General features: G+C 44.2%; 1 protein-coding gene across 1 annotated transcript in view; it reads right to left on the bottom strand.

Moving 5' to 3' along the window:
* LIN28A (lin-28 homolog A) overlaps positions 1-15,076 on the bottom strand; it is a 79,757-nt gene extending 64,681 nt beyond the window's left edge. Inside the window, exons 1-2 of the mRNA XM_060783744.2 lie at positions 15,046-15,076; positions 12,039-12,229 (exon numbers count right to left, since the gene is read on the bottom strand). Of these exons, the coding sequence (XP_060639727.1) occupies positions 12,039-12,229; positions 15,046-15,076 (222 nt within the window). The remainder of the gene's footprint in view (positions 1-12,038; positions 12,230-15,045) is intronic.
* Between the last annotated feature and the right edge of the window lie 11,234 nt (positions 15,077-26,310).

The raw sequence follows: 26,310 nt of genomic DNA, 5'->3' as shown, positions 1-26,310 counted from the left end.
ATTATTATTATTATTAATACATTATGTTACTCTCTTTATTCTCATTGGAAGGATACATAAGCACATTTACGTTGAAGAAGGTTAGAATCAGAATTGGGCAGTCTTATCTTAAATTATGTAAATATTCAAAAACATTTAACCTTCTGATGCCTCAATTAAGGTAATTTTATTGGTATCTGTTTTTATTTTGAAACTGACCAGTAGCTGCTGTATTTCCCATAGACTTCCCATAGGCTTATACTCGAGTCAATACATTTTCCCAGTTTTTGTGGTAAAATTAGGTGCCTCGGTTTATATTCGGGTCGGCTTATACTTGAGTATATATGGTATATCTCACTCTTACATACTTCTTAGGGTGGAGAAGGAGAACTGAAGTCCATAACCATAAAAATGACAAAAATGGATGTGCTCTTTTTCAAAAAGAGTCTAGGAACAAAATGCTCCATAGGGCACCTTCACCAGGATTCCCACATCACCGACCCTGCAACCACACTTAAAATGTGACCACAAAAGCATGCCGTGTGACATTAAGGACTTCTTCCTGGATGAATGGAAGACGTTTCCAATGGAATGTGGTGCTTCTTTGCTAGAATGGGGAGGAGGCGTTGGGGAAAAGCAGTCACAATGGCCAGAGACACCCAGCCACTTAATTTTTGTGTGCAGGGCTACTGGTGTCTGAAATCAGAAAACTAGACTGTCTGGGGGCAATAAATCCTGGGGAGAACAGAGGTTTGCCACCCAGCCTGAAGTATCTGGGGGTCACCGTTGGATTCCAGAAACACAGAGATGCACAAAACAGACCCTTCTATTTTTTTTTCTTTAAAGTACTTGTCCTTTCAGTCTATCTGCTCCCATCATTTCCTCCCTCCCTCAAAGAGAATTGGAACCCTAACCCCTCCCCCCTCGCTTTCTCCCAAATTCAGAGGGACACTTAAAATCTCAGCCACATACCAATGTGACTGGTGACAGGGCTACTACAAAGCAATTGTCCTTTCATGCAGAGAGTCCGGCCACAATCGGCCTCCTGCCAATGTGGAACAGGGAAATCAGCATTCCATATTTATTCCCTCTGGGCTTTTCCATCAATGTATCCAAGCCCTGACCTGGGGGAAACTATTCTCTGGGGTAGGGATGGAGAAATAAAGGCCCAGTTTCATGCATTTTTGTAGATCTGCCATCTGCCTAGATGGGAAGGAAAGCAAAACCAAGGAAAATCCTGAGCAATAGGAATCTAATCATGAACAGGTTGAGTAGCGAGTCCTCCAAATGATACAAAAGCCAGAGTATTAGGAGTGTTCCTTAACTAATGGGAAACTATCAGCTATCAAAATGAGATTGTTTAGTTAGAACAACCAAATTAGATCACAATCACCTTCATTGACCCTCTAATGCAGTGTTTTTCAACCTTCCTAATGCGTCAACCCCTTGATACAGTTCCTTGTGTTGTGCTGATCCCCAGCCATAACATTTTTGTTGCTACTTCATAACTGTAATATTGCTACTATTATAAATTGTGATGTAAATATATGCAGGGTGTATTTTCATTCACTGGACCAAGTTTGGCACAAATACTCAATATGCCCAAATGTGAACACTGGTGGAGTTTGGGGCGGGGAAAAGGGTTGATTTTGTCATTTGTGAGTTGTAGTTGCTGGGATTTATAGTTCACTTACAATCAGAGGCAATTTTCAATGGTAAGCAAACAGTATTTTGGCACACCCCACCACCACCACCACCACCAATCACTGATATATATTTTCTGTTCGTCATGGGAGTTCTGTGTGCCATATTTGGTTCAATTCCATCATTGGTGGAGTTCAGAATGCTCTTTGATTTTAGGTGAACTATACATCCCAGTAACTACAACTCGCATATGTCAAGGTCTATTTTCCCCCAAGAGCACCTCAAGAGCGCCCCTGGGCAAAATCAACTATACTGCAAGCGCTTACTTTGTGTAATGGGTTGAACCGCCCCTGCCTACAATCAAAGAGCATTCTGAACTCCACCAATGATGGAATTGAACCGAACGTGACACACAGAACTCTCATGAGCCACAAGGGTTTGGTGGGTATTGAGCTTGAGTTTTGGAGTTGTAGTTCACCTAAATGCAGATTGCACCGTGGACCCAAACAATGACAGATCTGGACCAAACTTGGCATGAATATTCAATATGCCCAAATGTGAACACTGGTGGAGTTTGGAGAGAATAGACCTTGACATTTAGAGTTGTAGTTGCTGGGATTTATAGTTCACCTACAATTAAAGGGCATCCCCCACCAATGACTGAATTGGGCCAAATTTCCCTCACAAAACCCCCATGCATTGAAGGTCTCTCTGGTGCAAGCCTCCCTCCAAGATCGCATGCTCTCCCTTGCCCACAAATACACACCACGCTGCCTTGTGCCGAGCACGCCTGCTCTCCCCTCCCCCACTTAAGAGTCTCAGAAACTGCCCTCCCCTTGGGTGAGAGGCCGGCCAATCAAAGCGAAGGAGGGATTTTGGTGGGAGGATTTGCCATCTGTTTCCATAAAGGAAGAGAAGGACAGACGAGAGATCTTCAGCCTTCTCTGCCAAAGGGGTTCCTAAGACCATCTGAAATATATGTTTTCTGATGGTCTTTGGTGACCCCTCTGAAACCTCCCAGTCTGCCTCCTGCCCAGATCCACAGCTATCGTGATCACTCTGCAACTCCCTCACATCCCCCTCACCAGGGGTCCCGACCTATAGGTTGAGAAAGGCTACTCTAAAGAGATAGATTGGTCAAAAAGTTACAGTTCCTCTCTCTCCTGTTGTTTATCCACATCCAAGGATACACTGTCTCTAAATATGGAGGTTCCACTTAGCCCTAATGACTACTGGCATTTTATAGCCCTGTTTTCCAAGAATTTCCTAAAGTCCTTAAAAGTCATCCATATGATTACCTCCGCTGCATCCTGTAGCAATGAACCGAATCCCATAATTTCTTTCTGGGAAGAAGTTCTAAATTACAGCCGGTGTCTTCTCTTTGCTCTAATTTGCAAGAGAATTGGATAAACCCATGTTGAGAGGAAAATAAGTCCTGTAATGCACCACCCCAAAGACCTATTTAGTCCATAGTGCAATCTAGTTAATTCCCAAAACCCAAAGGAGCCCCCTTAAATGGCCATTTAAGTTTGATTTGGCCTGAGCCTTCATAGACTCCAGTTCATGTACAGAGAGACCCACAAAGTTTAACAGTGAGACAGTCTTTATACTTGATATTAGCTGTCCCCTGCCACGCATTGCTGTGGCCCAGTCTATATATTTTGTTGTTGTTCATTCGTTCAGTCGTCTCCAACTCTTCGTGACCTCATGGACCAGCCCACGCCAGAGCTCCCTGTTGGCCGTCACCACCCCCAGCTCCTTCAAGGTCAGTCCAGTCGCTTCAAGGATGCCATCCATCCATCTTGCCCTTGGTCGGCCCCTCTTCCTTTTACCTTCCACCTTCCCCAGCATAATAGTCTATGTATATGTGTGTTTATATTTGTGTATGTGTGGTTTTGCGCATGCGTTGTAATTTTTTTTTGGCTTTTTATTTATTATTTATTTATTATTTATTTAAAACTTTTATATCCCGATCTTCTCTACTCAGACCGGCTAACAGCAAAGATTTAATGCTAACACTGAAAATCTAAAACATAATACACCACATTAAGTTACCAATTACATTACATAAATTACATAAAAGCCGTTCACTAGGATAAAATCATGTCCAACTCAGTCCGTATGTCCAGTCCATATACTGTGATCAGTACCATTAGTCAATTGCCAGTCTCATACATGATTCCTCAAAAGCTTTGTTGCACAGCCAGGTTTTCACTAGCTTCCTAAAGGTCAGGAGGGAGGGGGCAGATCTAATTTCATTTGGGAGGGAATTCCATAGCCGAGGGGCCACCACAGAAAAGGCCCTGTCTCTTGTCCCGACCAGACGCGCCTGTGAAGATGGCGGGACCGAGAACAGGGCCTCTCCAGATGATCTTAACACTCTTGATGGTTCACAGGGGAGAATATGTTCAGACAGGTAAACTGGGCCGGAAGCCTCTTCCGCTGTTTTTCAATGTTTTTATGAGTGATGGTCACTTGTTGGTCTGATATGTGTATTGTGTTCAAATTTGGTGTCAATTTGTCTATTTGGTTTGAGTTATGTTAATCCCTCAAACGAACATAACATTTTTATTCATATAGACTAGCCGTCCCCTGCCACGCGTTGCTGTGGCCCACATGGGAGTTCTGTGTCGGAGGTTTGGCCCAATTCTGTCATTGGTGGGGTTCAGAATACTCTGTGATTGTAGGTGAACTATAAATCCCAGCAACTACAACTCCCAAATGTCAAGATTCTATTTTCCCCAAACTCCACCAGTGTTCACATTTGGGCACATTGGGTATTCATTAGGCCTGGGCGGTTTCGTTCGTTAATTTTGTAATTCGTTAAATATTCGTTAATTTTAGCAATTACAAAACGATTACAAAACTTATTTTTAAACCCGGAAGTGTTTTTAAATATCGAAACGGCATGCGCCAAAAAAAATTGTATTTCCGTCCATTTCGGAAATACGTAAGATGGCTTGGCTAGATGCTTGCTGGGAGCTCTCCTCTCTCTCCTCTCCTTAGCCAGTCAGAGCCTGAAAGAGGAGGAGGAGGAGGAGGAGGAGAGGGCGGGGAAGGCGCCGGCTGAGCAAGCGAGCGAGAGGGCGAGCAACCCTCAGCGGGAAGGCGGTCCGTCCCTCCTTCCTCACCTTTGCGGTGGGTGTGCTTCGTTCTCCCAATTCCTTAGCGGAGGGCTGTGCTTCGTTCTCCCAATTCCTTAGCGGAGGGCTGTGCTTCGTTCTCCCAATTCCTTAGCGGAGGGCTGGGCTAGATGGCCTTTGGGGAGCCCTTCTCCCAATTTCGCATTGCTTCGGAGGAGCCGGGCCCGACTCGGCGGCAGCGCTTGAGGGCCCACCAGAGTGAGTGCCTGCCTTCCCTCCTTAGTAATAATTTCTCCTCCCTATTCTACTAAATTCATAATGAAATTAAAAAAATATTGAAAAAATATTGGGAAAAAGGGCGCCATCTTTACAAAATGTTTTGTAAATATTAACGAAATTTTGTAAATACCGAACTTTTTTAAGGGAAATTTTTGTAATTATTTTAAATATCGAAACAAAAAAAAACCCCAAATACAAATCGATTTTAGAAACAAATTTTTGCGTTGTTACCCAGGCCTAGTATTCATGTATAGTTTGGTCCAGATCCATCATTGTTTGAGTCCACAGTGATCTCTGGATGTAGGTGAACTACAACTCCAAAACCACAGGACACTGCCCACCAAACCCTTCCATTATTTTCTGTTGGTCATGGGAGGACTGTATTCTGACTTACATACAAATTCAACTTAAGAACAAACCCACAGAACCGAATTTGTTTATAACTTGGGGATTGCCTGTCTCTGTAGCTGTTGTAGTAGTAGTTCATTCATAACATTTTTATGACACAGGAGGCAAAACCTTTTGACACGCATGTGTGTATACTAGCTGTCTCCTGCCACGGGTTGCTGTGGCCCAGTCTGTGTATATGTGTTTTGTGCATGCGTTTTAATGTATTTTTTGTTTTTTGGCTTTTTAAGTCTTTTCTGCTGTGTTTTTCGGTGTTTTTATGAGTGATGGTCACTCGTTGGCTTGAAATGTGCATTGTGTCCAAATTTGGTGACAATTCGTCCAGTGGTTTTTGAGTTATGTTAATCCCACAAACCAACATTAGTTTTATTTATATAGATATATATAGGCACAAATAGACACATAATAACATATACATAATAAAGATTATATATATATATACACACACACACACAGAGGTAAAGTGTGTGTGTGTGTATAGAGAGATATAGATATATATATAGGCACATATAGACAGACACAGGGGCCCCCGGTGGTGCAGTGGGTTAAAGCACTGAGCTGCTGAGCTTGTTGACCTAAAGGTTGCAGGTTCGATTCCAGGGAGCGGTGTGAGCTTCCGCTGTCAGCCCTAGCTTCTGCCAACCTAGCAGTTCGAAAACATGCAAATGTGAGTAGATCAATAGGTACCACTCCAGCGGAAAGGTAACGGTGCTCCATGTAGTCATGCCGGCTACATGACCATGGAGGTGTCTATGGACAACGCCGGCTCTTCGGCTTAGAAATGGAGATGAGCACCACACCCAAGAGTCAGACATGACTGGACTTAATGTCAGAGGACAACCTTTACCTTTACTATAGATAGACACATAATAACATATACATAATAAAGATAATTATATATATACACACACAGAGGTAAAGTGTGTGTTTGTGTGTGTGTGTATCAGGGGTCCTCAAACTAAGGGCTGGAGGCCAGATATAGTCCTCCAGGGTTATTTACCTGGCCTCGCTCAGGGTCAACCTAAATCTGAAACAACTTGAAAGCACACAACAACAACAATACTATCTCATCAGCCAAAAGTAGGTCCACACTTCCCATTGAAATACTAATAAGTTTATATTAGTTAAAATTGTTCTTAATTTTAATTATTTGTATTGTTTTTAAGTGTTTTTGCACTACAAATAATTCATTCATATTTTTTTCATTTTTTTTCCAAATTATAATCTGGCCCTCCAACAGTTTGAGGGACTGTGACCTGGACCTCTGTTTAAAAGGTTCGAGGACCCCTGGTGTATACTGGTAAAGGGTAGTAAAGGGTGCTAGCACCCATCTTCACCGCAACCATTTCTGACTATTCTTCACAATAGAGGCAATTCTCCCCCACCTCTGCTTCCTTCCTTCCCTTTCTACAATCAGAACTGTGGGAAATCCAAGGCAAACCCAGCATTGCATGGCCTGGGCTTTAACAGCTGACCTTTAGCCCCCTGCCTTGTAAACACCTTGAGCTCCACTTTAGCAAAGTGGGACGGGAACAAACAAAGACAATCCAATCCTTCTGGACCCAATTTTCATGCAAAGAGCAATGTAGGAGAGGGCTACAGGACGAGTTCCCTTCACACCAGGCTCTTAACAAGGTTGGGTGCCTCTATTTATTTGTTTAGGATATTTATTTACGATATTTATAGCCCGCCTTTCGCAGCCATACAGCGACTCAAGGCGGGTTACAGATTGGCACAATTCGATGCCAGGCATTCATAATAGTGCCATTAAAAACAATCAACATTAAAATATAAATAAACATAAATAAAAACCGTTAAAGCATGTAATCATCGGTGTCATCTTGTTAAAAACGTTATCCTGTAACATCGTCTGGCCATTCCATCTTCATCATTCATAGTTCTGTGTTATCTATTCCGCTGCATTCTCAAAAGCAGGGGTCTTCAAACTACGGCCCGAGGGCCGGATACGGCCCCCAAGGTCATTTACCCGGCCCTCGCTCAGGGTCAACCTAAGTCTGAAATGACTTGAAAGCACACAAAAGCAACAACAATCCTATCTCATCAGCCAAAAGCAGGCCCACACTTCTCATTGAAATACTAATAAGTTTATATTTGTTAAAATTGTTCTTCATTTTAATTATTGTATTGTTTTTAAGTGTTTTTGCACTATAAATAAAATATGTGCAGTGTGCATAGGAATTCATTCATATTTTTTTCAAATTATAATCCGGCCCTCCAACAGTTTGAGGGACTGTAACCTGGCCCTCTGATTAAAAAGTTTGAGGGCCCCTGATCAAAAGCTTGCTCAAAGAGCCAGGTTATTACTTTTTTTGGAAAGTCAGGAGGGAGGGGGCCGATCTAATATCCCTGGGGAGGGAGTTCCATAGCTGGGGGGACCACCACTGAAAAGGCCCTGTCCTTCACCTCTGCCAATCGCACTTGCGAGGCAGGCAGGATCGAGGGCAGGGCCTCCTCAGATGATCGTAAGCTCCTGGATGGTTCATAGGAGGAGATATGTTCAGACGGGCAAGCTGTCATGGCTCAATGTTAAAGAATCATGAGAGCTGTAGTTTGACAAGATCTTTCTCCTTCTCTGGAGCTCCCAGGATCCCACAGCCTTAATCCAGGGGACAGTTAAAATGATATCACACTGCATTGCTTCTGCAATGTAAAAGCACCCTGCGAGCAGGGGTGGCGCGTCCATTACGCACAGTAAGCGGTTGCGGTACACTTTTTTTTTGCCAGGGGTGCAGAGGCGCCTCTGTAAATGCCCCTCAAACGCCACTTGAGGAGCACCCCTTCGGCTCACAACAGCCCTAGCAGTCCGGGGGGAGCCTCGGCTTCCTTGCCTCACTGCCAGGTGATCCTCTTCCCAAAGGGGCCGGGCCCTTGAGCCTCGCCTAACCCCTCTCGTTCCTGCTCCATATCAATGATTGGTTGGGGGGGGGGGTGCACCAAAATACTGTTTGCTTACCATTGAAAATGACCTAGGGCCGCCTCTGCCTGTGAGGAATCAGTTGGGAGCATCTTCCCATTGAGTCTCTCTTGAGAGAGAGAGAAAAGGATATTGTTGTTATTAATACTATTACACTGGCCCAACACACATATGGTGCCTCAATTGTTAGTACTCCTCCTAGGTATCTTTGACCTGCGGATTCCAAAACTGGCATGAATTTCCCCCTACCCATTCTAGTTTTTAGGATACAGAACATATGCCATTGGACATTAACCTCATGCTTGTTGAAAGGCCTAGATTTAGATCAGGCATGGGCAAACTTGGGCCTTCCAGGTGTTTTGGACTTCAACTCCCACAATTCCTAACAGCCTCAGGCCCCTTCCTTTCCCCCCTCAGCCACTTAAGCAGAAAAGGAAAGAGAAAAGGAAAGGGCCTGAGGCTATTAGGAATGGTGGGAGTGATGTCCAAAACACCTAAAGGGCCCAAGTTTGCTCATGCGTGCTTCAGGTGCTTCAGATGCAGGAGCGTCAGGATGATTCCAGCCAGGCATGTAGCCAGGGGGGGGGGCCTTGGGGGGCTTCAGCCCCCTCCCCCCGAAATTCTCATGGTGGTCCGCAAGAAGGTCTTACTGGTACATTATTTAAAGTGTTATGTTTATTCATATCATGATCTGATCACCATGCTCAATATATCCCATATGCATGGGGGTATTGGGGTAACGATACAAAAGGTTTGCTAGGGTAGACCCTCTTTCACTCAGACTCAGCCCCCCTCCCCCGAACCAAACTCAGCCCTCCCCCCCCAAAACAAAATCCTGGCTACGGGCCTGATTCCGGCCGAGCTATTCAGGCTTGCCACAGATGCAGGCGAAACATCAGGAGAGAATGCTTCTAGAACATGGCCATACAACCCGAAAAACCTACAGCAACCCAGTGATTCCAGCCATGAAAGCCTTTGACAATACATTGAAATCTGTAATGGCTTGAAGAATGTTTATGGGCATACGGTAATGGACTTTGACCTGTTTGGACCTCTGAAAGACAACCTAGGTGGTTTCAGAACCAATGATCTCAATGGCTTTCAAATAGCTTTAAAATCATGACTCATGAAACAAAACCCTGGATTTTTCCAAAATGGTTTGGATGCCTGGGTTGAACGATGGCGCAAATGTGTCCAAATTGATGGTGACTATGTTGAATTGTAGCTTTGTGTCGAGGACAGTTCAGGCTACAATCTGTAGTAATTTCTGCTGCTATAGGTTCATTCGTAGCATTTTTAGGATGCAGGAGGCAAAACTTTTTGACCTACCCGCATATATCTTTGACTGGCACTACACGGAAAATATGTACTATATATAAATTCAACATAGGAGCAAACCCACCAAACTGATTTTGTTCATAACGTGGGGACTGCCTGTCACTTTAGGAGTAGCACTTTATTCATAGTGTTTTTAGGACGCCGGAGTCAAAACTTTTTGACCCACTCCCATATATCTTTGTGGCCTTGGTTAGACCACACCTGGGATATTGTGTCCAATTCTGGGCACCACAATTGAAGAGAGATATTGACAAGCTGGAATGTGTCCAGAGGAGGGCAACTGAAATGATCAAGGGGTCTGGAGAACAAGCCCTATGAGGAGCAGCTTAAAGAGCTGGGCAAGTATAGCCTGAAGAAGAAAAAGCTGAGAGGAGGCATGATAGCCATGTATAAATATGTGAGAGAAAGTCATAGGGAGGGCAGAGGCGGCCCTAGGTAATTTTCAACAGTAAGCAAATATAATTCCCCCCCCCCCAACCTATCTATCTATCTGTCTATCTATCTATCTATCTATCTATCTATCTATCTATGCTCTGTGCGTAATGAGTACCTTAAAAACAAAAGAATCAATGAACGAAATCACACCAAATTTGGCAGCAAATCGTCTCACAACACAAGGAGTGACCATCACTCAAAAAATTATGATTTTGTCATTTGGGAGTTGTAGTTGCTGGGATTTATAGTTCACCTATAATCAAAGAAGATTCTGGATGCCACCAACGATGGAATTGAACCAAACTTGGCACACAGAACTCCCATAAGCAACAGAAAATACTGAAAGGCTTTGGTGGGCACTGTGGACTCCAACAATGATGGATCTGGACCAAACTTGACAGGAATACTCAATATGCCGAAATGTGAACACTGGTGGAGTTTGGGGAAATTAGAATCTTGACATTTGGGAGTTGTAGTTGCTGGGATTTATAGTTCACCTACAATCACAGAGCATTCTGAACTCCACCAACGATAGAATCAGGCCAAACCTCCCACACAGAACCCCCATGACGGCCACAGCAATGCGTGGCAGGGGAAGGCTAGTCACTAATATATATTTTCTGTTTGTCATGGGAGTTCTGTGTGCCATATTTGGTTCAATTCCATCATTGGTGGAGTTCAGAATGCTCTTTGATTGTAGGTGAACTATACATCCCAATAACTACAACTCGCATATGTCAAGGTCTATTTTCCCCCAAGAGCGCCTCAAGAGCTCCCCTGGGCAAAATCAACTATACCGCAAAGGCTTACTTTGCGTAATGGCTTGAGCCACTCTCGGGAGGAAGGAGCAAACTTGTTTTCTGCTGCCCTAGAGACTAGGACGTGGAACAATGGCTTCAAACTACAAGAGAGGAGATTCCATCTGAACATGAGGAAGAACTTCCTGACTGTGAGAGCCGTTCAGCAGTTGAACTCTCTGCCCCGGAGTGTGGTGAAGTCTCCTTCTTTGGAAGCTTTTAAACAGAGGCTGGATGGCCATCTGTCGGGGTGCTTTGAATCTCATTTTCCTGCTTCTTGGAAGGGGGTTGGACTGGATGGCCCATGAGGTCTCTTCCAACTCTATGATTCTGTTTCTGGTGTGTACCTGTTCTGACTTATATACAAATTCAACTTAAAAACAAGCCCACAGAACGGATTTTGTTTATGATTTGGGGACTGCCTGTCTGTATAGTAGTAGAGACAGTATGAGTATCTCCTGCTACCAAAGGTTCATAGATGACCCTATCTAAGCAACTAGAGCTGATGCAGTCTATCCAATGTACTGATCTGTCCACAGCGGTCCACACTCTTGTTACATCCCGAATAGACTACTGCAACGCACTCTACGTGGGGTTGCCCTTGAAGACGGTTCAGAAACTTCAACTGGTCCAGCGAGCGGCAGCCAGGCTGCTCACCGGAGTGACATACTGGGAGCACACCACCCCTCTGCTGTGTCAGCTCCACTGGCTGCCGGTTCAGTTCCGAGCTCAATTCAAGGTGCTGGTTTTGACCTACAAAACCCTGTACGGTTCTGGTCCAGTGTATCTGTCCGAACGTAACTCCCTCTACGTCCCACCCCGGAATTTGAGATCATGGGGGGGGGGCTGCTCTCGACCCCACCGCTATCCCAAGTGAGGCTGGTGGGGACGAGGAGCAGGGCCTTCTCAGTGGTGGCCCCTCACCTGTGGAACACACTCCCGGGGGAAATTAGGGCATCAACATCCCTCCTCTCCTTCAGGAGGAAGGTAAAGACGTAGTTGTGGTCCCAGTCCCAAACACTGTGAGCCTCCCTCCAAGGTCCCATTCTGTAGACTGCTCCCTGGGAAAAGGGTCCTTGGATACAGAGGCGCGCAGAAGAGGGTCCCCCCCCCCCACTCCATCCGCCTGTCCCGGCTGACCTGGTGGACGAAGACGTCGACGGGGGCGTCGAGGGTGGCGCCTTCCTTGCTGGTCATGGAGAGGAATCCGAAGCCCATTCGCACGTTGAACCACTTGCAGATGCCGGCGCCGCGGAGGAGCGGCTGGCTGTCCTCTTCGGGGAGCGGAGAGTCCCCCCGGGGCCCCTCCTCACCCTCCTTGGCGCAGCCCCCTGCGGAGGAGCAAGGGAGGAGAGCCCCGTTGGAAGAGGGTCACGCCGGAGGGAGAAGAGGGAAAGAAGGAGAGGGAAAGAGGAAGAGTTGAAAGGAGAAGGAGAAAAATTAGAGGAAGAGGAAGGAGAATAAGAGGAAGAATAGGAAGAGGAAGGAGAAAAAGAAGAGGAAAGAGGAGAAAGAAGGTGAATAAGAGGAGGAAAAGAGGAGGAAGAGGAAGGAGAAGAGGAAAAGAGGAAGAGTTGAAAGGAGAAGGAGAAAAATTAGAGGAAGAGGAAGGAGAATAAGAGGAAGGATAAGATCGAGAAAAGGAGGAAAAGGAGAGGAAAGAGGAGAAAGAAGGTGAATAAATGGAGGAAAAGAGTAGGAAGAGGAAGGAGAAGAGGAAGGAAAATAAGTAGGAAGAATAATAAGGAGAAGACCAGGAAATAGAAGAATAAGAGAAGGAGTAAGAGGGAGAAGAGGAAGGAGAAAGGAAAGAAAAAGAAGGGGAGGAGGAGGAAAGGAAAATAAGAGAAAGAGGAAAAAGGAGGGAGAAGAGGAGGAGGAGAGGAGGAAGATGGAGAAGAAAAGGAAAGACGAGGAGAATAAGAGAAGGAAGAGGAGGGAGAGAAAGGGGAAGAAAAGGAAAAGGGGAAGGAGAAGAGGAGGAAGGAAGAAGGAGGAAAGAGGCGAAAGAAGAAGAGGGGGAAGAAGAGGAAGAGGGGGGAAAGGAGAACAAGAGGAGTAGGAAGAGGAGAAAGGAGAATAAGAGGAAGAGGGAAAAGATGAAGGAGAAGAGGAGAAAGGAAGGGAAGAAGAGGAAGGAGGTGAAAGAAGGAGAAGAGGGAGAAGAGGGGGAGGAAGGCGGGGAAAGAAGAATACAAGTGGAGAAGGAGGGGGAGAAAGGAGAATAAGAGGAAGAGGAAAAAGAGGAGGAAGACGAAGGAGAGGAGGAGGAAGAAGAGGAAAGATGGGAATAAGAGAAGAAGGAAGAGGAGGAAGATAAAGGAGAATAAGGGGAAGAGGAAAAAGAAGAAGGAGAAGAAGAAGAGGGGTAAGAAGAAGAAGGGAAAAAGGAGAAGAACAAGAGAAGGAGGAAGAGGAGAAAGAAGAATAAGAGGAAGAGGAAAAAGATGAAGAAGAAGAGGAGGAAGGAAGAAGAGGAAAGATAGGAATAAGAGAAGAAGGAAGAGGAGGAAGATAAAGGAGAATAAGGGGAAGAGGAAAAAGAAGAAGAGGAAGAAAAGGGGGAAGAAGAAGGAAAAGGGGAGAAGAACAAGAGAAGGAGGAAGATGAGGAAGGAGAATAAGAGGAAGAGGAGAAGAGGAAGGGGGAAGGAGAAAAACAAGAGAAGGAGGAATAGGAGAAAGGAGAATAAGAGAAAGAGGAAAAAGATGAAGGAGAAGAGGAAGGAAGAAGATGAAAGATGGGAATAAGAGGAGGAAGATAAAGGAGAATAAGGGGAAGAGGAAAAAGAAGAAGGGGGAAGAAGAAGGGAAAAGGAAGAAGAACAAGAGAAGGAGGAAGATGAGGAAGAAGGAGGAAAAAGGTGAAAGAGGGAGAACAGGAAGACGGGGAAGGAGAAAAACAAGAGGAGGAGGAAGAGGAGAAAGGAGAATAAGAGGAAGAGAAAAAAGAGAAAAGGAAGGAGAAGAGGGAGAAGTGGATGAAGGAGAAGATGAAAGATGGGAATAAGAGAAGAAGGAAGAGGAGGAAGATAAAGGAGAATAAGGGGAAGAGGAAAAAGAAGAAGAGGGGGAAGAAGAAGGTAAAAAGGAGAAGAACAAGAGGAGGAAGAGGAGGAAGGAGAATATGCGGAAGAGGAAGGAGGAGGAAAAGGTGAAAGAAGGAGAAGAGGAAGACGGGGCAGGAGAAAAACAAGAGGAGGAGGAAGAGGAGAAAGGAGAATAAGAGGAAGAGAAAAAAAGAGGAAGGAGAAGAGGGAGAAGTGGAGGAAGGAGAAGATGAAAGATGGGAATAAGAGAAGAAGGAAGAGGAGGAAGATAAAGGAGAATAAGAGGAAGAGAAAAAGGGGAAGAGGAAGGAGAAGAGGGAGAAGTGGAGGAAGGAGAAGATGAAAGATGGGAATAAGAGAAGAAGGAAGAGGAGGAAGATAAAGGAGAATAAGTGGAAAAGGAAGAAGAAGGTAAAAAGGAGAAGAACAAGAGGAGGAAGAAGAGGAGGATGGAGAGTAAGCGGAAAAGGAAGGAGAGGAAGGAGAAGAAGAGGAGGAAGAGGTTGAAGGGCGCTTGGACCCCGAGACCCAGCCAAGTGGGGGTTCTCCTCCTCCTCACCCGCCTGGGACAGAAGAAGCCCGTGCCAAGCTCCGCTCGGAAGGAATGGGTTCAAAGAGTGGGGATTCCCTTCTCCAGAAAGACGAGAACTCCTTCCCAAAGGATTCCCACGAGAGCCCTCAAAATGGGGAAACGGGGGCACCCCTCCTTTGTGGGAGAAGGAAACCCACCCACACAAAATACAGGGATGCTCGAAGGTCGGGGTCGGGGAAGAGGATGCCTTTTGCCTTTCATCTCTCCTCTTTTCCTTTCGTTTGTGTTCCGTTGAGGAAGATTCCCAAAGCTCCGTCGAAGAAGGAGAAAGAGGAGGAGGAGGAGGAAGGCAAAAGCACATGGTCTGCCTTGCAACCAAGTAGCCCGGCCGCCCTCTTCCCTCGTTCCCAAAAAGAAGAAGGGAAAAGGGGGCCAAGAGTCGGAGAAACCCAAACTCAGGGTGGGTTTCCTTCCTGGAGGAGAGGAAAGGGATGGGAGCGAAGGGAAGGCAAAGAAGGGAAGAAGGAAAAGAGCAGGATCCCCAGAGGCAAAAACGTTCACTTAACCTGCAAACTGTTGGTTGGAGACCGAGCCCATCCTGCCGACCCGGTGGAAATGGTGGAGTCGGGAGGACGCAGCCTCTTCCTCCTCCTCCTCCTCCTCCTCCTCTTCTCTGCCCACAGCCAGCCTGGGAATAGAGAAGGGGGGAGAGAAAAAGAGAGAGGGAGGGAGGGAGGAGGAAAGGGAAGGCGCAAGAAGGCGGTGGGAGATTCAAACCCAAAGGAAAGAGGAGGAGGAGCAGGTCGGGCGCATCTTCAATCCACAATAGCGGTGGGAGGGCCTTGGGGGGTGGGTAGGGGTGGGGGCTGCCCAAATTTTGGAGAGACAATAGTCAAGCCCTCCCTCCTCCCCTTGGCTTCTCCCTCCTCCTTTTGGGCCTCCTCTTTCAACCTACAAACACACACATCTCGCCCTATTAGAGGCGATAAGATGGGAGAGAAGATGGGAGAGAAGGGCTGGAGCTTGGGATTGAATTGTACCCTCCTTTTCCTTTCTGGTGGAAGGCAACTTCTTGCCCCTTGTGGCTCCTTTCTGCCACCCTCGTGTTGACGTCTGTCTGTTTCGACTCACAGAACCCTTGAGTAAGGAGGAGACCTCCAAAGGCCACCCAGTCCAACCCCTTTCTGCCAGGCAGGAGAAGCACAATTAAAGCACCCCCGACAGATGGTCACCGATGCTTCAAAACCTCCAAAGAAGGGAGATGTGTCCACACAGAACTTCATCCATGGAGGGAGATGTACTTGTCGAGTGGAAAACTACATACATACATACTAATAAACACATACACACACACATATATATACTAGCCGTCCCCTGCTACGCATTGCTGTGGCCTACAGCAATATTCAATATGCTCAAATGTGAACACTGGTGGAGTTTGGGGATAATAGAAACTTGATATTTGGGAGTTGTAGTTGCTGGGATTTATAGTTCACCTGCAATCAAAGAGCATTCTGAACCCCACCAAGGATGGAATTGAACCAAACTTGGCACACAGTTCTCCCATGACCAACAGAAAATACTGGAAGGGTTTGGTGGGCAGTGTCCTTTGGTTTTGGAGTTGTAGTTCACCTACATCCTGAGAACACTGTGGACTCAAACAATGATGGATGTGGACCAAACTCTGTGTAGGAAGTTTGGCCCATTTCTATCATTGGTGGGGTTCAGAATGCTCTGTGATTGTAGGTGAACTATAAATCCCAGCAACTACAACTCCCAAATATCAAGATTCTATTTTCCCCAAACTCCACCAGTTTTCACATTTGAGCATATTGGGTATTTGTGTAGAGTTTGGTCCACATCCATCATTGTTTGAGTCCACAGTGTTCTCAGGATGTAGGTGAACTACAACTCCAAAACCAAAGGACACTGCCCACCAAACCCTTCCACTATTTTCTGTTGGTCATGGGAGAACTGTGTGCCAAGTTTGGTTCAATTCCATCCTTGGTGGGATTCAGAATGCTCTTTGATTGCAGGTGAACTATAAATCCCAAATGACAAAATCAAAATTTTTTGAGTGAAAGGTTGTTGGGTGTATTGTGTCCAAATTTGGTGCCAATTCATCCAGGGGTTTTTGAGTTCTGTGAATACCACAAAAGAACATTACATTTTTATTTATAGAGATAATATTATCTAATAATTATTATATAATGTATAATAACAATATATAATTATATATAATATTATATAGATAGATATTCCCTCTCTCTCGCTCTATCTATATATATGTGTGTGTATATATATATAATATTATCTAATAATTATTATATAATGTATAATAATAATAATAATAATAATAATAATAATAATAGTAATAATAATAATAGTAATAGTGGCAGGGGGTTGGACTGGATGGCCCATGAGGTCTCTTCAAACTCTTTGATTCTATGATTCTATGATTCTATGATTAATCTATATACATAAAAATGTAATGTTTGTTTGTGGGATTAACAGAATTCAAAAACCACTGGGCAAATTGACACCAAATTTGGACACAAAGCACCTAACAACCCAATGTATGTCCTTCACTCAAACAAAATGATTTTGTCCTTTGGGAGTTGTAGTTGCTGGGATTTATAGTTCACCTACAATCAAAGAGCATTCTGAACCCCACCAACGATAGAATTGAACCAAACTTGGCACACAGTTCTCCCATGACCAACAGAAAATACTGGAAGGGTTTGGTGGGCAGTGTCCTTTGGTTTTGGAGTTGTAGTTCACCTGCATCCAGAGATCACTGTGAACTCAAACAATGATGGATCTGGACCAAACTCTACACGAATACTCAATATGCCCAAATGTAAACACAGATGGAGTTTGGGGAAAATAGAATCTTGACTGGGATTTGTAGTTCACCTACAATCACAGACCATTCTGAACCCCACCAATGATAGAATTGGGCCAAGCCTCCCACTCAGAACCCTCATGACCACCAGAGTGGGCCACCGCAATGCGTGGCAGGGGATGGTTAGTAATATATATATAAGTATATATTATATTATATTATATTATATTATATTATATTATATTATATATATTAATTATTATAATATATAATATATATAATTATATATAATATTATATAGATATTCCCTCTATATATACATACAAATAGATATATACATTATCTGTATATTATATATATAATATATATAATATTATCTAATTATATAGATAGATATTCCCTCTATATATATACATACATACATACATATATATATATATATATATATATATATATATATAATTATAATTATAATTATAATTATAATTATAATTATATAATATTTTATAGATAGGTAGATAAATATTCTATCTCTCTCTCTCTTTCTCTATCTCTCTCTCTATATATATATATATATTTGCCCAAGCCTGTTCTAAACATATCCAAACCGGGATTCTTTGGGAGGGGAGGGGTTATGGAGGTAAATACCTTTGCAAAACATTGCATTTCTTGCCTTTTTCTTTAAGGCGATCTGGCCCTAAGGCGAATGTAAAGCAAACACATGTTTTTGTCCGTGTGGTAGTTTAGCGTGCATCTAACCAAACGAATGCAGTTTGGTAGTGTATATATAATGTTATAATATGCTATATATAAAATATCATATACATTATGCATGTATTGTAATATCTATTATACAAAATGTATATGACATTATATTTTTATATATATATATGCAATGTGATATCATATATAATATTGTATAATAATAATAATTGCATCATTATATATAATATATAATATTATAAGATAATGTTGTATATTATATTATTAATGTGTGTGTCTGTGTGTGTGTATATATATATATATATATGTATGTATGTATTGTCGAAGGCTTTCATGGCCGGAATCACTGGGTTGTTGTAGGTTTTTTCGGGCTGTATGGCCATGGTCTAGAGGCATTCTCTCCTGAATGCAGGCGAAACGTCAGGAGAGAATGCCTCTAGACCATGGCCATTCAGCCTGAAAAAACCTGCAACAGCCTATATATATATGGTTTGAAAAAAGCATGTCACTCCTAAATTGTGTATATATATATATATATATATATATATATAGTTTGAACAGAGCATGTCACTCCTACATTATATATATGTGTGTGTGTGTGTGTGTTGTAGGTTTTTCGGGCTATATGGCCATGTTGTAGAAGCATTCTCTCCTGACGTTTCGCCTGCATCTATAGCAGGCATCCTCAGAGGTTGTGAGTTCTATATATGGTTTGAACAGAGCACGTCACTCCTAAATTATACACACACACACACACATACATATATATAATGTAGGAGTGACGTGCTCTGTTCAAACCATATATAGAACTCACAACCTCTGAGGATGCCTGCTATAGATGCAGGCGAAACGTCAGGAGAGAATGCTTCTACAACATGGCCATATAGCCCGAAAAACCTACAACAACCCATATATAGATAGATAATATTATGATATAATATATATACATACATTAATAATATAATATACAATATGATATTATAATATACAATATAATATATATATAATATAATAATATAATATACAATATTATATATCATATCACATATATGCATCACATATATATATATAAATATATATATGTAAGATTATATGTATGATATAATATGTATACATATTATATGATAAAATTATATATTATATTACATATAATGCAATATATATACACATGCTTGTGTATTGAGATATATATAATATACTAGTGTATAGAGATGGCCATCTGTCGGGGGTGCTTTGAATGCGATTTTCCTGCTTCTTGGCAGGGGGTTGGACTGGATGACCCATGAGGTTTCTTCCAACTCAGTGATTCTATATACCTGCATATAATAAAGTTGAGTCATCTGATCAGTGCATAGAACTGTATTCTATGGCTCCACACTGTCTGTGTAATGCAGTTTCAAACCGCATTATATGGCAGTATAGATTCGGAGGATTAACAGTTGAAATCCGGATTATTCATTTAAAAGGGAAAGGGTTCCTTTTAATGGCAATTTTTCCCATGTGGCCAAAAAACAACACTGAACCCGGGCTCATTTAGAAGTGTAACTATTGAAGAAAGCAAAAAAAAGTGTCAATATGATAATAGGGAATCTTGACAGACTTCCAAATGATCTTTCTGAGTGTTTACCTTCTGGGTTGTGTGCTCTTAAGACTGAGGGATCTTCCCCTTTGCAAGAAAGAGTTGTTGTTGTTGTTGTTGTTGCTGTTGTTGTTCCTCTACAGCTGGAACAGAGGTGGCACTCACATGTCGCCACAAAATCTATGGAGGCGTCTTTAGTTTTCCCAATCGGAAAAGAATTGGAGAAACCAAAGACCTGATCCTGACGAATCAGACAAGAAGCTGGACAAGAAGAGGAGAGGGAGAGGGAGAAGGGGAGAGATCTCGCCCCCTTCCCCGCCCCCAACTCACTTATCTATAGATCACGGCGCCTGGATGGATTGATCGATGGATGGATTGATCGATCTTCGGAAGGGGAGGGAGCGAGAGCGGTTTCAAAAAGGCAATCGGATCAAGGGGGAGGCGATCGAAGTGGTGGAGGTGCTGCTGATGGATGGGGAGGGGGAGAAAACCCTTCCACGGTGGGAGTGGGCATAGGGAGCCCTTTCTATGGAGGGCAGGAATGGGCAAAGCCAGGCCCAGGGCCCAGATGTGGTCCCCTTGGGCTCTTTTCTCTGGCCCTCTTCATCATCATCCCTTCCCTTCCTTTCCCTTCCTTTCCCTTCCTTTCCCTTCCTTTCCCTTCCTTTCCCTTCCCTTCCCTTCCCTTCCCTTCCCTTCCCTTTTGTCCTTCCTTCCTTCCACTTTGTCTTTCTTTTCTTCTCTCTTTCCTACTCCCTTCCCTCACTCCTTTCTCCTTCCTCCCTTCTCTTTTGTCTTTTCCCTCCTTTCATGCCTCCTCTACCCACTCCCTTACCTCTTTACCCCTCTCTCCATTTCCTTCCACCCTTTCGTACTTCCCTCTTTTCTCCCTCCTTCCTTCTTTCTCTCTTTCTCCTTCCTTCTTCTTTGTCTTGTTTTCCTTCTCTCTTTCCTCCCCCCTTCCCTCCCCTCCCTCTTTCTCCCTTTCTCCATTCCCTTCCACCCTTTCATACTTCTTTACTTCTTTTTTCCTTCCTTCCCTCTTTCCTCTCTCCCTCTTTCTCCTTCCTTTCACCTTTGTCTTTCCTTCCTTCTCTTTCTCCCTCTCTCCTTCCCTTCCCTCCCTCTCCATTCCCTTCCACCCTTTCATGCTTCCTTCTCTTTTTCCTTCCTCCTTCTCTTCCTTCCATTCTTTCCTTCCACCCTTTCATCCTTCCTTTCCTCGTTTCTCCCTCCTTCTTTCTCTCCCTCTTTCTCCTTCCTTCCCTTCCCTTTTCTTTCCTTCCTTCCTGCTTTCCTCCCTCCTTCCCTCTCTCCCTTTATCCTTCCTTCCTTCCCTTTTGTCTTTCCTTCCTTCTCTCTTCCCTCCCTCCCTCTTTCTGCCTCTCAATTCCCTTTCATCCTTCCCTCCCTCCTTCTTTCTCTCCCTTTTCTTTGCTTCCTCCTCTCTTTCCTCCCTCCTTCTCCTTCCTGCTTTCCCTTTTGTCTTTCCTTTTTCTCTCCCTTTCCTCCTTCTCTCCCTTTGCTCCCTGCATTCCCTTCCACCCTTCTATCCATCTCTTCCTCCCTCCCTTCCTCCTGGGGGATGTTTAGTTGGGAGAAGAGATGATTGAGCGGGAACATGAGAGCCATGTTTTAAGACTTAAAGGGGATGTCCCATTGAGGAAGAGGAAGGAGGAAAACTGACTTTCTGCTGCTCAAGAGACCAGGGTGCAAGAGAGCAATGGTTTCAAATGGCAGGGGAAGAGATTAGGAAGAACTTCCTGAAAAGATTAGGAAGAACTTCCTGAGAGTAAGAGCTGTTGGAGAGTGGCCTCGGCTGCCTGGGAGTGTGGTGGAGTCTCCTTCTCTGGAGGCTTTTCCACTGAGGCTATCTATTGGGAGTGCTTTGATTGTGACTTCTTGCATGGCAGTGGGTTGGACTGGATGACATTCAGGAGTCTCTTCCAATTCTAGGATTCTATATCTGGAATAGGCAATATGGAGTCTAATGGATACACTTCTTCTCTCCTGTCCACCATATCTCATCCTGACCAAGGCCAACCCTTTTGGGATCCAATCATTTCCTGTCTTTCCTTCACTTTCTGCCTCCGAAAGAGAAGAGGAAGGGGAGGAAAGGGCAGGGAGGGCGCTTGGGGAGAACCCCCTTCCTCCCGGCATGCCCACCTTGCTCTGGTCCACCATGCAGCCCCCAAGTTGGCCACGGTAGTCCACACTCTGGTTACATCCTGAATAGACTACTGCAACGCTCTCTACATGAGGTTGCCTTTGAATACTGTTCGGAAGCTTCAAATGGTCCAATGGGTAGCAGCCAGGTTGTTAACAGGAGCAATGCTCAGAAAGCACACAACGCCTGTTGCACCAGCTCCACTGGCTGACAGTCTGCTACTGAGCACAATTCAAAGTGTTGGCTTTAGCCTATAAAGCCCTAAATGGTTCTGGCCTAGCTTATCTGTCTGAACGTATCTCTCTTTATGAATCATCTAGGACAGTGCTTCTCAACCTGGGGTCCCCAGATGTTTTTTGCCTCCAACTCCCAGAAATCCCAACAGCTGGTAAACTGGCTAGGATTTCAGGGAGTTGTAGGCCAAAAACATCTGGGGGCCCCAGGTTGAGAACCACTGATCTAGGACCCTAAGATCTTCTAGGGATACCCTGCTCGCGGTCCCGCCTTCTTCACAGATTCGGTTGGCGGGAAAGAGAGACAGGGCCTTCTCAGCGGTGGCCCCTCAACTATGGAACCCCCTCTCTAGAGACATTAGATCGGCCCCCACCCTCTTAACATTTCGCAAAAAAGTAAAAACCTGACTTTTTGAGCAAGCTTTCCCAAATGCAGTGTAGCAGACAAACTCTGATCTTCGGAACGACTGGACAATGCGATTGGATAATGATTTTGGTAATGAGACGCAGAGGATCTATCTTTTTATCGGTTTTATTATTTACTGAATTTTACTTATGTTAAATGTTTTGACTGTTTTTATGTTATTGCGAGCATCGAATTGTGCCGTGAGTCGCCCTCAGGCTGAGAATGGTGGTATATAAATATCTATATAAATAAAAATGTAATGTTCGTTTGTGCGATTGACATAACTCAAAATCCGCTGGACGAATTGATACCAAATGTGGACACAAGACATCTAACAACCCAATGTATGTCCTTGACTCAAAAACATTGATTTTGTCATTTGGGAGTTGTAGTTGCTGGGATTTATAGTTCACCTACAATCAAAGAACATTCTGAACCTCACCAACGATGGAATTGAACCAAACTTGGCACACCGTTCTCCCATGACCAACAGAAAATACTGGAAGCATTTGGTGGGCAGTGTCCTTTGGTTTTGGAGTTGTAGTTCACCTAGATCCAGAGATCACTGTGGACTAAAACAATGATGAATCTAGACCAAACCCTACACAAATAGTCAATATGCTCAAATGTAAACACTGGTGGAGTTTGTGGAAAATAGAATCTTAACATTTGGGAGTTGTAGTTGCTGGGATTTACAGTCACAGAGCATTCTGAACCCCACCAACGATAGAATTGTGCTGAACTTCCCACACAGATCCCCCATGTGGGCCACAGCAACGCATGGCAGGGGACGGCTAGTAGTAAATAAAATAAATAAATAATGAATAAATTAGGAAGTTTGCCCTTGCCTGATGTAGGGTGTAGAAAGGGACAACACCCCCCCCCCCCCCCTTCAGAGTGATTGCCCTCTTCCTGGCTCTTTTTTGAAACCCCTTTTGGGGCTCTTCAAAGTTCCTTCAATGGCCTCATTGCTTTCCCCCATCACTTAAGAGTTGCCCTTACATATTTTGGGGCAGGAATGGGAAGGAATTGAGTTTTTTGGGGTGGGAGAAAGAATAACCCAGTTCAGTCTTGAGGTCTGCCTCTGAAAAGCCTCTCAAGGGGCAAGAGTCCTCCATTCCCTCCCCCTTTCTCTCTCTCTCTCTCTGGGCGATGGAAGGGCCGAGATTTCACGGCTGGCCGAGGACAATGGCCAAGTGACCAGGGTGAAGCCGGGAGGGCCACTCGCCCCTCCATTTCCGGTGCTCAGTTCATGCTGGACAATACTAGCCCTCTTTTTTTTAAAGAGGCAGCCACCATGCCTTTGGAAGCCACACACACACACCCAGCAGGTTATGTATTTATTTACCTACTTATTTATTTTTATCCTGTTTTTACTCCCATGGGTGGGACTCCAAGTGGCATACATGGCTAAAACAGGAAAATAACATAGCATAAAAAAATCCACTTCTATCCCCATACAAAAAAAGGGAAACGCTCAAGAATGCTCAAACTTTCCTACAGTGGCACTTATTTCACATGCCAATAAGGTAATGCTCAAGATCCTGCAAGGAAGACTCTGGCAATACATGGAGAGAGAGTTGCCAGATGTACAAGCTGGGTTTAGAAAAGGCAGAGGAACGAGAGACCAAATGGCCAACATCCTCTGGATAATGGAGAAAGGCAGAGAGTTTCAGAAACACATCTATTTCTGTTTCATCAACTATTCTAAAGCCTTTGACTTTGTGGATCATAATAAATTGTGGCAAGTTCTTGGTGGTATGGGGATACCAAGTCACCTTGTCTGTCTCCTGAGGAATCTGTGTAACAACCAAGTAGCAACAGTCAAAACAGACCACGAAACAACAGGCTGGAGGGTCACATCAGCCTCATGGTTGCTTTCAAAGGGCCACGGAATCCATGGGCAGAATATCTGTGGATACAGAGGCCCAACTATAATTCTTTTACATTGTGGTCAGTGCTCTTTAAATTTTACCCAGTTTGGATCCCCAGATATTATTGAACAACAACTCTCATCGCTTTTGATTGTCTGACATGCAAGACTGGGGATACTGGGAGTTGCAATCCAACAGTCCTTGTGGCTCTGAGATTGGGGAAAGGTTAAAGGACATCCTATCCACAAGCCTCATATCTAAATTCAAACCCCACTCTCCTGACTAAACAGAAAGCACTGCAGTCTTCCAGATGTCACTGTATCCCAACTCCCATTAGCTCTACCCATGATGGGTTGTTGTAGGTTTTCGGGCTATATGGCCATGGTCTAGAGGCATTCTCTCCTGACGTTTCGCCTGCATCTATGGCAAGCATCCTCGGAGGTAGTGAGGTCTGTTGGAACCAGGAAAAAGGGTTTATATATCTGTGGAATGACCAGGGTGGGACAAAGAACTCTTGTCTGCTGGAGCTAGGTGTGAACTGACCACCTTGATTAGCATTGCCTGGGGCAATCTTTTGTTGAGAGGTGATTAGATGTCCCTGATTGTTTTTCCTCTGTTGTTTTGCTGTTGTAATTTTAAAGTTTTTTTAATACTGGTAGCCAGATTTTGTTCATTTTCATGGTTTCTTCCTTTCTGTTGAAATTGTCCACATGCTTGTGGATTTCAATGGCTTCTCTGTGTAGTCTGACATGGTGGTTGTGAGAGTGGTCCAGCATTTCTGTGTTCTCAAATAATATGCTGTGTCCAGGTTGGTTCATCAGGTGCTCTGCTATGGCTGACTTCTCTGGTTGAAGTAGTCTACTGTCTAATGATGAGGAATGCGGGAATTGTAGTCCAGTATCTGGAAGGCCCCATAAAATGGCATTGAGAGCTGGATTCAGTCTGTGGGTCTTGAGTCTGATACATGTGATTTAGGCCAGTTTTTCTCAACCTTCCTAATGCCGCGACTCCTTGATACAGTTCCTCATGTTGTGGTGACCCCCAAACATAAAATTATTTTCATTGCTACTTCATAACTGTAATTTTGCTACTGTTATGGATCATAATGTAAATATCTGATACACAGGATGTATTTTCATTCACTGGACCAAATTTGGCACAAATACCCAATACGCCCAAATTTGAATCTTGGTGGTGTTGGGGGGGATTGATTTTGTCATTTGGGAATTGTAGTTGCTGGGATTGATAGTTAGCCTACAATCAAGAAGCATTCCAAACTCCACCAATGATGGAATTGAACCAAACTTGGCACACAGAACTCCCATTGCCAATGGAAAATACTGGAAGGGTTTGGTGGGCATTGACCTCAAGTTCTGGAGTTGTAGTTCACCTACATCCAAAGATCACTGTGGACTCAAACACTGAAGGATCTAGATTAAACTTGGCACGAATACTCCATATGCCCAAATGTGAGCACTGGTGGAGTTTGGGGGAAATAGACATTGACATTTGGGAATTGTAGTGCTGGAATTTATAGTTCACCTACAATCAAAGAACATTCTGAACCTCAGCAACGATAGAATTGAGCCAGACTTCCCACACAGAACCCTCATACATTGAAAGGACTCACTAGTGTGAGCCTCCCTCCAGCCTCTTACGCTCTCCCGAACCCACACATGCACACCATACTGCCATACTCCAAGCACGCCTGCTCTCCCTTCCCCCGCTTGGAGTCTCAAAAAACAGCGCTCCCCTTGGCTGAGAGGCCAGCTGAGACGCTGGCCAATCATAGCAGAGGAGGGCTTTTGGTGAGAGGGTTCACCATCTGTTTCCAAAAAGGAAGAGAAGGACAGGTGGAGAGATCTTCAGCTTTCTCTGCCAAAGGGGTTCCTATGACCATCAGAAATAATATGTTTTCTGATGATCTTTAGTGACACCTCTGGAACCCCCTCATGACCCCCACAGGGGCCCCAACCCCAGGCTGAGAAACACTGAAACAGTGGG

The sequence above is a fragment of the Anolis sagrei genome, chromosome X (genome assembly GCF_037176765.1).
Source record: "Anolis sagrei isolate rAnoSag1 chromosome X, rAnoSag1.mat, whole genome shotgun sequence".
NCBI lineage: Eukaryota > Metazoa > Chordata > Lepidosauria > Squamata > Dactyloidae > Anolis > Anolis sagrei.
The sequence above is the reverse complement of the archived record's forward strand: the minus strand, read 5'-3'. Positions and strand labels throughout refer to the sequence as shown.